This window comes from Abrus precatorius, unplaced genomic scaffold, assembly GCF_003935025.1.
Source record: "Abrus precatorius isolate BTA unplaced genomic scaffold, Abrus_2018 Scaffold9, whole genome shotgun sequence".
Lineage (NCBI taxonomy): Eukaryota > Viridiplantae > Streptophyta > Magnoliopsida > Fabales > Fabaceae > Abrus > Abrus precatorius.
Genome location: NW_020874439.1, coordinates 32,384,126 through 32,396,494, shown reverse-complemented (window position 1 = coordinate 32,396,494; position 12,369 = coordinate 32,384,126). Strand labels below are relative to the sequence as shown.

The window sequence follows — 12,369 nt, the reverse complement described above, 5'->3', positions numbered from 1 at the left end:
ATATTACTAATTTCTTTCATAAAATTGTATATTTTACTTTGTTTAACAACACATGCAATGCATTGATATTTTATTTTAAAATAAGTGTATATATGATTTAATAATTGAAGATATTTTATAAATCATTATATATATATATATATAATAAATTTATTTAAAATAGTATTTTTTAAATATTATTTTGATTTAATTTTTTGATTATAAAAAATATGCATAAAAATAATAAATTTAATAAAATAAATAATTTTAAAATATAATTTATTTTAAAAATAATATTTTTTTATCATATAATGTCAATTATTTTAATTAAATATTAACAATCACTATATTAATAATCATAAATTTAAGAGATAATATGCTTAAAATTAAACTTTAATAATTAGTATATATTTATTTGTATTTTGGTAAGAATAATTCTATAAAACATATATTTTTTAGTCTACGAATAATTTTTATTTAAAATAATCATATTTAAATAAGATATAACTGTTATAGACAATGAAAATTTTCTTTTAAATATTATAAAAATATTAAAATTATAACTTATCCATATATATTTAAAATAAGTAAATATAAATTAATAAATCTCATGGATCATAATAGTTAAGATTTTTATTCATATTTTTAATATTTAATTTAACTCTTTTAACCAGCCTAACCTCATTTATGTGTTAAAATATTAAATAATAAAACATGTGAAACAAGAATTAAGTGTAAACTATGGCAAAAGGGGGAAAAAATGGAAGAAAAAGTGGTAAGGGTAGACATAGCTATCAATGATGATAATCTCTCTGCTTTTAACTTTTTCTTCTACTTATTACCCTTCACATCCATTTGCGTAGCACGCGCTTACCCCTCTCTCTAACTTTCTCTTTCTCTTCAGATATTTTAATTTTCTAAAAAACATTTAATATTATTATTATTATTATTATTTTAAGATACTAATAATATTTTTCTCACAATACTCCGTACTCCTGACAGCGACCGGTGAAGGATGGTGGCACATGCCTGCTGTCACATCACACTAAATCAACGGTCGTGATTTTGAAGTACGGATGATCCAACGGTTCAGATTGTTTCTTCAGCTCATAACTCGTTAACATGGATTTTCTCTCTCCTACGCTTTCTCTCTCTACTGTACCCATGTCCAGCTTGGTCGGGACCCCCTTATATATGGCAAAAGACCCTTCTTTTATTTTCTCTCTCTGTCACTTTCTCTCTCCTCTTTCTCTCTCTGCATTGGTTCAAAGCCAAAAATCCTCACTTGGGTCTCAATCGAAAGTGATAGGCCACAAAAGAGAGTCTATAGTTCCAACACCGCACTCCATTCTCAGCTTTCATGGCGATCTCGAAGGACGTGCCACCGTTGCAGGTTAACTCCATTTGGGTTTGCTTTCTGGGGCATGGAGATGCTTGAAATTTGCCAAAAAAAGAAGGGTAAAAAAATAAAGAACTTTGCTTCTTGTTGTTGGAAGTGTGTAGGGCTGTTTCTGGGATTCTAACTGAAGTGGAGTTGTTGGGTTGTTCTGAATTTGTTGGGATGTTGGGGTGTTTGGATTTGGGTTTTGTTTGATTTTTTTAAGGTGATGCTGTTTGTGGGTATGAAGGGTGTGCATTGGCACGGTGGAGGAAGATTTTGTTGGGTAATGCAATGGCTTGAGGCAAATTGAAGGTAGTGGCTTTGAGTTAGGGTTTCGTGTGTTTATGTGATTGCTAAATATACTACTTTGTGTTTAAATAAAAGAGTGATAAAGGGTAAAGCTTGATGATATGAAGCTTTCAACATCAGGGTTGGGTCAGCAGGGACATGAAGGTATCCATTCTAGTTCTCTCTTTTTGCCTTTTTGTTTTTCATGTTAAATTGAGCTAACATTCTGAACTCTTAGTTTGGCTTCTTCTCATACATGTGTGTAAATAATGAATGTCCCTTTCATACCCCTTTTGTGTTGCTTGAACATCCTTGTAAGTGTTTTTTATTTTTTCCTTTTCTCTTTTTGAAAATTTGATGCGAGTAATGATGGTAGGAGGGGAGAAGAAGTGTCTGAATTCTGAGCTATGGCATGCATGCGCGGGGCCCTTAGTGTCCCTACCAAATGCAGGGACTCGTGTGGTTTACTTCCCTCAGGGTCATAGTGAGCAGGTTTTTTGTTTTTTACTCCCTACTCTAATCTAGATTATTTCGATTTGCATAATTCAGAAGTTACAGAAAGTGTCTTGTAACCTTTGGATTGGAACCAATTCTATAAGGATTCTATAAATGGAAATTGAGCTGAATATGTTAAATATTGATTCCAGGTTGCTGCCACAACGAACAGAGAAATTGATGGACACATACCAAATTATCCTAGTTTGCCACCCCAGTTGATTTGCCAACTTCACAATGTGACTATGCATGTGGGTATATTTTGCCTTTCTTTGAGTGTTATATGATAGTTTAAGCTAAGGTTAAACTCAGTGAACTGGAGCATGTGTTAATTTTCAGGCAGATATTGAAACAGATGAAGTATATGCTCAAATGACGTTGCAGCCATTGACTCCGGTATCCTGGTGTTCTTTGATCAGCTTTATTTATATTTTGAGAAGTTCTCTTTTAAGATTCAGGAAATGAAATTTGTGTTTTTAACTTTGGATTTAGCAAGAACAGAAGGATACCTTTCTTCCCATGGAATTGGGTATTCCGAGTAAGCAGCCATCAAATTATTTTTGCAAGACATTAACAGCCAGTGACACCAGCACTCATGGGGGATTCTCTGTTCCTCGTCGTGCAGCTGAGAAAGTTTTCCCTCCACTGGTAGTGTTCATCCTTTGCTTTTGGTGTTTGACTCTGGTTGGATATTGCCGTGTTTCTCTTACATTTGTGCCATACAGGATTTCTCACAGCAACCACCAGCACAGGAACTAATAGCTAGGGATCTCCATGATGTTGAATGGAAATTTCGACATATTTTTCGGGGTAGGATTATATTTTCTTATTGACTCTAGTCTTATAATCTTTATAGTTTATTGTGTAGATTTTGTTGTATTGAATAGAATTTTGATAAAGATATATTTTCCTTCAGAAACATATGCCTTTGGCACCTATAAAATTCTTGGAGTACTACTGGCTTTTGTTGTGTTTATTTACACTGTCATGCCTATTAAGATTCTGCCTTTCAGGGAGGGTTTTATTCTTAAGATTTGGAGGCAACTAAGGCACTCTAGTAGCAGCACCGTCTTGTATATCTTAAAGATTAGTTTGAATCTGACAAGTTCCTTGTACTTTTTTTGGAAATTTATTAACAAGTTCCTTAAGGTTATAAAACTACAAATAGGTCTTATAGTTTTAAAAACGTTTTCAATGGGGTTCCTGAATCTAGATTATTGTTAGGTCCCGAAGGGACTAAATTTAAAAATGTCTGAAACTTAGGACTCATTTATAATTTTTAAACTATAGGTGGACCTAAAGGAAAATTTTCAGAGTACATGGAAGTGCAGATTAATGTAGCCTATCTTAATGACTATGATTTGGGAAGCCTCCTGTTTGTACATGTCAGATATATATTGCTTATTACTTGTGGGCATTTTTCTTCTTACCTTTTAAGAGATTCACAAAAATATATATGCACATCCATCAGCTTCAGGGTTTAATCCTAAATTCTAATATCAACTAGCAGGCACACAATCAGAACCTTAAAATCTTGACTGGTTCCAACAGCGGCTGTCCTCTGTTGTAACTTATAAAAAGTATCACTAGAACTGTTACGAACAAATCTTGATCCTCTTCTAATATATGGTAATTGGTAGTTGTACTGGTTAAGAGAAAATTGAGTCAATAAATGTAAGAATTATGTATTTTAAATGGTTTTTTCCCTTGTTATTAATTAATATAATGAATTTCCTATTTAATTTTTTGTTTCAGAATCATTTATTCTACTACAGCAGAAGCATCAAACTTTAAGTGCATTTTTTTAAAATTAAAATTGTGTGCCAAAGCCATTATTAATTTCCCTACTTATAGGGCACCACAAACTTTTAGATCAATAATACTTTCTGCACTTGTTAATGTGTCTGTTGCTTGCATATTATCTCAGGACAGCCAAAACGACACCTTCTTACTACAGGCTGGAGTATATTTGTTAGTGCCAAGAGACTTGTGGCTGGAGATTCTGTGCTTTTCATATGGTATTTTTACCACTTAGCAACCTTTTCTCCCTGTGCCCCCTGACCGCCTGAGATTGATCCTTTTTAAGTTTTCCTATGTATGCTTGCTTTTAGGAATGAGAAGAATCAACTTCTTTTGGGAATACGTCGTGCCAATCGACCACAAACTGTAATGCCATCATCAGTTCTATCCAGTGATAGTATGCACATTGGACTTCTTGCAGCTGCAGCCCATGCTGCAGCAACTAATAGCTGTTTTACTGTGTTCTATAATCCAAGGTTGTGAATTTTGCCTAAGTTTTCGCTTGTAGTACTTCTTTATACGAGATTATGTTACTTCTTTTGACAGTCACATCATGGGCAGGGCTAGTCCATCTGAGTTTGTCATACCGCTTTCAAAATATATCAAAGCTGTGTACCATACCCGTATTTCTGTTGGAATGCGTTTCAGGATGCTTTTTGAGACTGAAGAGTCAAGTGTTCGCAGGTACATGTACACATCAGTTAATATTTCCTTAATCAACTGTAATTTTTTTTGTTCTTGAAACTCTAGAGATATTTATCCTGCAGCCTTTAAGATAAGTTAATTTTTTTTTTTTTTTGGAGATAGACATACTTAAAATGCAGAAACTGTTCCTTTTAAATAAATCAAGACAGTAATAGCTTGCCTTTGCCTACAAGGTTGGTTTTCATGTGCATGTATACTATCTATTGACACAATTTTAATGAACTAATGAGTAACTTGAGCCTTGTTCAGTTATAAAAGCCATGCAGCAATTGGCATAATAGTGGGAAAGACCAAATTAATAGGTCAGTTTCATAATTGACCAGCTCTAAATTTTGGTATGTGAGAGAAAATAGTTAGGCAGCTGCAATCTGAAGAAGGGAGACGTGAATTGCTATTCTTTGGGAGTCTGGAACTGTACTGTTTTGCCTATAGTCTTACTTTAAATTTTAGTTTTGGGATATGAGACAAAAAACCAAGGGATTGCAATCTAAAGGCAGTGCAGACCTAGTTGAAAAATTTTATTATCTGTTAGTGCTGCATAACACTATTTTGCCTCTACTTATCCATGTGTCACCTTTATTTTTTGCAGGTACATGGGTACTATAACTGGCATAAGTGATCTGGATTCTGTTCGGTGGCCGAATTCTCATTGGCGCTCTGTCAAGGTATGAAGAGTGTAATGCAATGTATTCAAAAAGTTAAATATCAGTATTTGTAAAATTTAATGCCTCTTTGCAATTATTTACCTTGTTCTGTGGACTGTGTATAAGGAGGTAGCCTTCTTAGATATTTAAGAAAAGTGTTATTTGAAGGCTATGAACAACTTTATCTGTTTTTTTACTTGTTTTTGAAAAAAAAAAAAAGTTTATTATTGCTTGTCTGATGCTTCAGAGAACCATGTACCAAATCTAGGTTATTTTTCATTTCCTTTTGTCTTGTGTAATAACCTACACTGAATTTTGGTTCTGATTCCTCTTACCGCTACTACTACTATTACTGCATAAATAAGAAAAATGCTAGGTATAACACTATGGTCCTTTGTGATTGTCCAGAAAGTTTCAGCGTTTGATTTCATTAGATGTTTTAAAAGTTGCTTTTATTTGTTCCTTTTATCTGTTATGGATAGGTTGGTTGGGATGAATCAACAGCTGGAGAGAGACAACCACGAGTGTCATTGTGGGAAATTGAGCCATTAACAACATTCCCGATGTATCCATCATTATTTCCCCTCAGATTGAAACGTCCATGGCATCCTGGGTCCTCATCTTTGAATGGTATGTATATTCTCAATGCTGACTATTTTTACCAACAAAAATGTTGTAAGATACTACATGATATTTTTCAGTAAGAGGTAATTTTATCCAAAGAGGAGGATCACGAGGTGAAAGAGCAAGTATTTTGCTATAACAGTGAAATATTTTCTCTTTTGGATGTAGATGGGGCCATGAATTGTTATTTTACATTATGTAACTGGAAGTTGACTGTTCATTTTTTAATAAAAAATAAATTTCTCCTACTGATCTAAGCACTACATTACCAAAATGTTGACATTTTGGTTCCATGTCTAGCATGGTTAGCTGTGCTGTGTTACCTATCAAAGACATATCCTGTCCTTCTTTGGACCTTTTTCTATTTAATTTTTTTTGTGTGTTACTAAATGCTTAAACAAGCTGAGACAGCCTTCAAATTATCATTTTTTTCATTTTAAATGTTAGTAGTTAGGACCTTTTTAATTAACCCATAAATGTGTTGACTTTTCTAAATATATTTTCTATAAATATATAAACATTTAAACTATGTCTGCCACCAACTGATTATAAGGTCCAGTCTAACATATACTTTTCTAGCATTAATCCACCTTATAATGAGATAGTGATACCATGAGATCAGAAGTGAGATAAGTACACTGCAATAAAACAATGGAATCCCGATTGTGATTTTTTTTTTTTCTATGAAACTGACACTATGTTTGAAGTGACTAAACAGCAATACTTTAACATAGTTATCGAATTGAAATATTTATATTTAGTAATTCAAGTGTACTACTGGATACTTCTAACCTGAATTTTTATATTTTGAATTTTTGTATCAAATCCAGTGAGATACCTCAATGATTAGATAAATCATAGTATTTTGTAATGTACACAATGGCTAAGAGTTATGGAACATTAACATCTTTATTTGACTTATGATTTGAGTTATGTTAATTTCATTTAATTTTTGTTGTGTATTTTGCCATAGCTTCTTATAATTTTTAAATTTTGATATTTTAATTTTTCATATTCCATATTTTATCTTTGCTTTCTGTGTTTGAAGTGAAGAAAAAATTGTCAAATATTGAAATTTTAAAGTTCATATACATATTTACATTCCTGTCTGCCTCCTCCACTCATTTTAGAGTAATTTTTACATTTTAAAGTGTCTTCCTTTTGTCTAAACAAAATATGATTTTTATTATTTATATTTTTGGGGATCAAAAGTTGTGTATACATTGGGAAATGTTCAAATTATGTTTTCTCAATTCTGACAATTTATTATAAATGGAAATCAAGTTAGCCAAATCACGTTTTCTTCGTGTACATAAAACGGGAATTAGATTTTCTTTTCTTAATCGACATATTGGTGTTGTGTTGTCTCTTATCTGTTCTATTTCCAAGCAAATGGATGTGGCTATTTCAGTGGTCTTCTTTTCTCTCTTCTTTCTTTCTTACCAAGGATCTTGTTACAGATGGCAGAGATGAAGCAAATGGGCTAATGTGGTTGAGAGGTGGGCCTGTAGACCAAGGACTCAATTCCATTAATTTTCAAGGAGCTGGTATGTTGCCCTGGATGCAGCAGAGATTGGATCCAACTTTACTAGGAGGAAATGATCCGAATCAACAGTACCAAGCCATGTTGGCAGCTGGTTTGCAGAACCTAGGTAGTGGATATCACATGAAGCAACAAATGATGAGTTTTCAACAGCCTTTCCCTTATCTTCAACAATCAGGAAACAACAATTCTCCCTTGCAACTTCAGCAGCAGCAAGCTATTCAACAATCGGGGTCTTCTAATATTCTGCAACCACATGCCCAAATAATGGGAGAAAACCTGTCTCAGCACCTCCTTCAGAAACCACATAACAACCAAGAAGTCCAAACACAACAGCAGCAACATACTTATCAAGAAACACTTCTAATTCCGAGTGATCAGCTCCATCAGAGACAACACTCAAGCATTCCTTCACCATCATATTCAAAACCTGATTTCTTGGATTCGAGCATAAAGTTCCCTACATCAGTTTCCCCTGGACAAAATGTGCTTAGTTCACTTTGTCCTGAAGGAAGTGGCAGTCTCTTGAATTTATCTAGAAGCAGTCAGTCCTTGCTGACTGAACAGTTACCCCAACAATCATGGACTCCAAAATATGCACCTTTGCAGGTCAACGCCTTTGGCAGCACTGTGCCACATGCACAATATTCTGGAAAAGATTCTGCAATGGTGCTACCACATTGTAATTCAGATGCTCAAAATCCAACTCTCTTTGGTGTCAATATTGATTCATCTGGCCTTCTGCTCCCCACCACTGTTCCTGGTTACACCACTTCATCAGCTGATACCGATTCATCAACAATGCCATTAGCGGAGTCTGGTTTTCAGGGTTCTCTATATGCTTGCATGCAAGATTCATCTGAGTTGTTGCGAAGTGCAGGGCATGTTGACCCGCATAACCAGACTCAAACCTTTGTAAAGGTATGATTTTTAAGTATGGTTGCAGCTTTTATGCTCTTCTTTTTATTTAATCTATTTTGTTATTTCACAGGTTTACAAATCAGGGTCAGTTGGGCGCTCACTTGACATCTCTCGGTTCAGCAGCTATCATGAACTGCGGGAGGAGTTGGCTCAGATGTTTGGAATTGAGGGGAAGTTAGAAGACCCTCTTAGATCAGGCTGGCAGCTTGTATTTGTCGACAGGGAGAACGATGTTCTTCTCCTTGGAGACGATCCGTGGGAGTAAGTACTAGCTTCTAATTTCAATCACACCACTGACACTAGAGTTTTACTCAATGCTCTTGCTTTGTGATTAAAATATTCTATCCTTGATTTTTTCAATAAAAAAGACATACTATAATGATTTATTTAACTCGGTATATGTTTGATGACATTTTCCTTTTTGGCATGCATTTTACCGCTTGTAGATCATTCGTCAATAACGTTTGGTATATCAAAATACTTTCACCTGAAGATATTCAGAAGATGGGAGAACAAGCGGTAGAATCCCTTGCTCTTGGTTCCGGACAAAGGCTAAATGGCACTGGTGCCGAATCTCAGGACATTGTTTCTGGACCACCATCAATTGGCTCACTTGAATACTGAAAAATTTAAACATGTATTCCTTCAGGTCCCTCAGTCAAGACAATCTCTTCATGTTTATTATTTCGGTTCGAATACTCTGTGTATGATCTGTTATCCTTTTTGCCATCTTTATTATTTCTACCAGGGTTGATAAAGAAAATATACATTTATGATAAGAAACATAGGACAAGTTTGTGTGCCATTTGAACTTGGCACACTGCAAGCTAGAATTAGTGTTGCTGTTATTTTAGCATTTGATTAAACTTTTGCATGAACTAATGTAATCTAGATAGCTAGAGAAAGCTCTTTATGCTTGAGCTGTCTTTGTATTCTACAATGGCATTACTTCTTGAGTGGTAGAACTTTTATCTCAATTGTATGAGTAGTATTTTACTATATTGTCATTGAAACCATTACCATATTCCTTTCTGAGATGTCTCCTAATTGCTAATTCACTGTTGTATTTTGTTCAGGGTTGAGTAATATTGTTCATAGCTTTTTATAAAATACTATGTTGAGTAATACTCTTTTGCGAGTATTTTTCATTTTTGAAAGTTACCATCTACGCAATACATGCATGCTGGCTACGTTTTATTGTCGCACTTACCCCATGACTAAATTTTCTGCCGGTATTTTCTGTTTATATTATGGGATATAGCAACGTTATCTGTTACGATGAAAATTATTACGATTAACTAAAACGCAATTATGTGAAGGGAAAAAAAGTAGAGTATACCTTTGATGTGTTGATAGTATATATATTTTTACATTATCATTTTGTTAGAAAAAATAAATACTCGCACAAGCACGTCTGATTTTTACCTTATTTTCTTTTATTTTGTTTTTGGTGGACTTCATCACAGCCTTTTAAATTAAATACGAACAACAGTGTAATTTCTAGATGGGTTAGTGTAACAATCTTTAGGTTAGTGTTAGTACCAGTAGCGTTTCTTGTTAACTTCGCTTGTCAATTTCAAATTCATCTCAAACTAGGCGAAATTAGTTCCATAATTGTATTTAAAAGTGCATGGTTTTGTCATTTACTATTTGCGAGTACATACACACTAATTTTGTCATTTATTATTAACTTTACCAGGCAAAATTTTTGATACGAAAGCTGATCTTACATGTTTGCCAAAATATCTTTTGAACGAATGTCCCCACAACCTAAAGAATACTCCAATTAAACTATAAAAAATAAATTTGTTTGTAATAAAAAAAAGTTCTAGAATGCGATTATTGAATTGAAAATAATCACAATTAAATCGGAGGAGGGTAAATTAAGTAGATTTTTCATAAGGCTTAATGAAATTACATGGACATCTTCGGCTTTCATACTTCAGATTTTTCATCAGATGAATAAATATCCTCTGTATTTAGGTGTTTTTAATCAAGATATGGTGTCCAAATTACAAACACGAAATGGCCAAATAGAGTATAATGCCAGAATGTTAGTGATTGTGTCTTTCCTCTAATATAGTCGACATATTTTCGCCGTATAAAATATATTCTTTCAATTGCTAACGAGTATGAGTTGATAATATAAGAACCAATTCCATGTCATTTTTATATAGCAGATCTGAGAATCAAATTAAGGTTAGCCACATTCATCCTTAACAGAAATTCACACCCAACAGAATTTCTCTGGTTTTCTTTCCTATCAGTAGAGCCTTGCTTGACAGATACTACTACTACGAACTATGAAGGTTTTCCTTACAAGCTGAAATATTCTACCAATGACTTGTGGGTCCCCCCATAAAGATGTTCTAACAAATCCATATATTAAAACATAGCTCCTACTTCTTCCACGTATGATATTTTATTAAATGGCTACTTAGGCCACAACCATAACAAAGAAGGACTTTGCCCTCCATAATAAACAATTCCATCGCAGTGTCTACCAGTACCACACTAACCAAGACGGGTAGGTTTCATATTCTTTAATGTCAACCTTCTATGAACCCAAATAGACCGTTAACCCAAACACACCTCATTTTTAACACCTAACATACCCAAATGCATCTTTCATTTCCTCTATCTTCCCTTCTTATCTTTCTTTTCCCCTAAAATGGTGATCATGGGTGTCAAAAGATCATTTTTCATACTCAAGTAAGATCATTTGTCAATCGTTATTAATGTTATATAAGGCTGCAATTTTCTTCATAGCTTAAGTAGATCATGTCCTCTCACCTGAACTGAAATGCAAAAAACTTGCATTATTTCCTAGATGCTGATTGTCGGGATAGGAACTACTCATAACAAAACTAGATACATGCAAGCAAAAATTAAGACCCCAATATGCGATTCCAGCCACAACTGCTTTACACCAAACATCATCATATTGTAGAAACAATGGAAATGCAAGGCTTCAAGATAAAGCACATGATTAAATAAATAAATACTACTATATATATTACGATTCGTTCCACATCCATGGCTCCAGCATCGAAATAATCAACACAGAAAACCAACTTCATGAAAACCAGGGTTTGGCAATTAAAACTAAAATAACGCAAATACATCAAATTCAAAAGTAAACATGTAATGTAGAAACAAACAGATACAAGGCCAAAGTTTGCACCATTTAGCATTTTTTTTTACCTTTTCTATTCAATTCAACTGTGATTATTAACAATCCACATCAAACACACGGTTATACTACGAAGATATATTCTCAATTTCAGATTTCCTCATACCGAACTCTTAGCCGGTGCCGGAGCGGCGGCTTCCGCGGCCGGAATTTTCACATAGCCTAATTTCTTAGCGCTTTCGATCTCGTCGTCGTCCGAAAAATCGTCATAATCGGCGGTGCGGTAATCGTGGCGGGTGGAGAAGACGGACCAGACCAAGTACATGGTGGCGGCGGTGAGAGCGCCGCAGCCGACGCCGAAGAGCAAGGCGAGCGCGACGCTGAGGATGTCCTTGGTACGGTCGCGGAGGGAGGAGAAGTCATAGGCGGAGGAGAACCCTAAGGGAGCGCGTGGATGCGACGCGCCTTGGTCGTCATCGATTTGAGCTAGGTTTTGGCGAGGGATTGGGTGGAAGAAGAGATCGTAGGGTTTGTCGTTGATGTAGTAGAGAGGGGTGAGGGATCGGATCTCGGTGATGGTGGCGAAGGTGTTGGAGGAAGGGTTGCGGAAGGAGTAGGAGGAGATTATGAAGGTCCTGCAGGGACGCGCCGTCGCGGTGGCGAAGAGAGCGAGGAGAACGATCGCGACGGCGATCGGAAAACGAAGGAGGAGATTGGCCATGGCGGAGAGAGACGAGAAATTGAAATTGAAATTGGAAGAGAAATCAAAAGTGATATTATTCGTTGTTATTGTGGCAGAAGATAAAGGGAAAGAGATAAGAAATTAATGAAAAAGAGAAACGAAGGTGTTGTGTTG

The 12,369-nt window shown here is 35.0% G+C and overlaps 2 protein-coding genes across 3 annotated transcripts; one reads left to right on the top strand and one right to left on the bottom strand.

Annotated features, from left to right (window-relative positions):
• Positions 1-1,173: 1,173 nt before the first annotated feature.
• On the top strand, positions 1,174-9,401 carry LOC113849373 (auxin response factor 8-like). Of its 2 annotated transcripts, none has more exons than XM_027479245.1 (14): positions 1,174-1,813; positions 2,025-2,140; positions 2,296-2,394; positions 2,483-2,539; positions 2,636-2,791; positions 2,869-2,953; positions 4,071-4,161; positions 4,255-4,419; positions 4,505-4,627; positions 5,238-5,313; positions 5,775-5,922; positions 7,377-8,380; positions 8,451-8,641; positions 8,827-9,401. In XM_027479245.1, exons 1-14 carry the CDS (start codon positions 1,771-1,773, stop codon positions 9,002-9,004), a joined length of 2,532 nt encoding a protein of 843 aa, XP_027335046.1. In that variant the 5' UTR covers positions 1,174-1,770; the 3' UTR covers positions 9,005-9,401. The 2 variants fall into 2 exon arrangements, with proteins under 2 accessions (XP_027335046.1, XP_027335047.1); XM_027479246.1 differs by having other exon boundaries at positions 1,231-1,813; positions 2,028-2,140.
• A 1,968-nt stretch (positions 9,402-11,369) lies between these two features.
• On the bottom strand, positions 11,370-12,369 carry LOC113849375. Its single transcript, XM_027479249.1, has one exon. It carries the CDS (start codon positions 12,232-12,234, stop codon positions 11,674-11,676), a length of 561 nt encoding a protein of 186 aa, XP_027335050.1. The 5' UTR covers positions 12,235-12,369; the 3' UTR covers positions 11,370-11,673.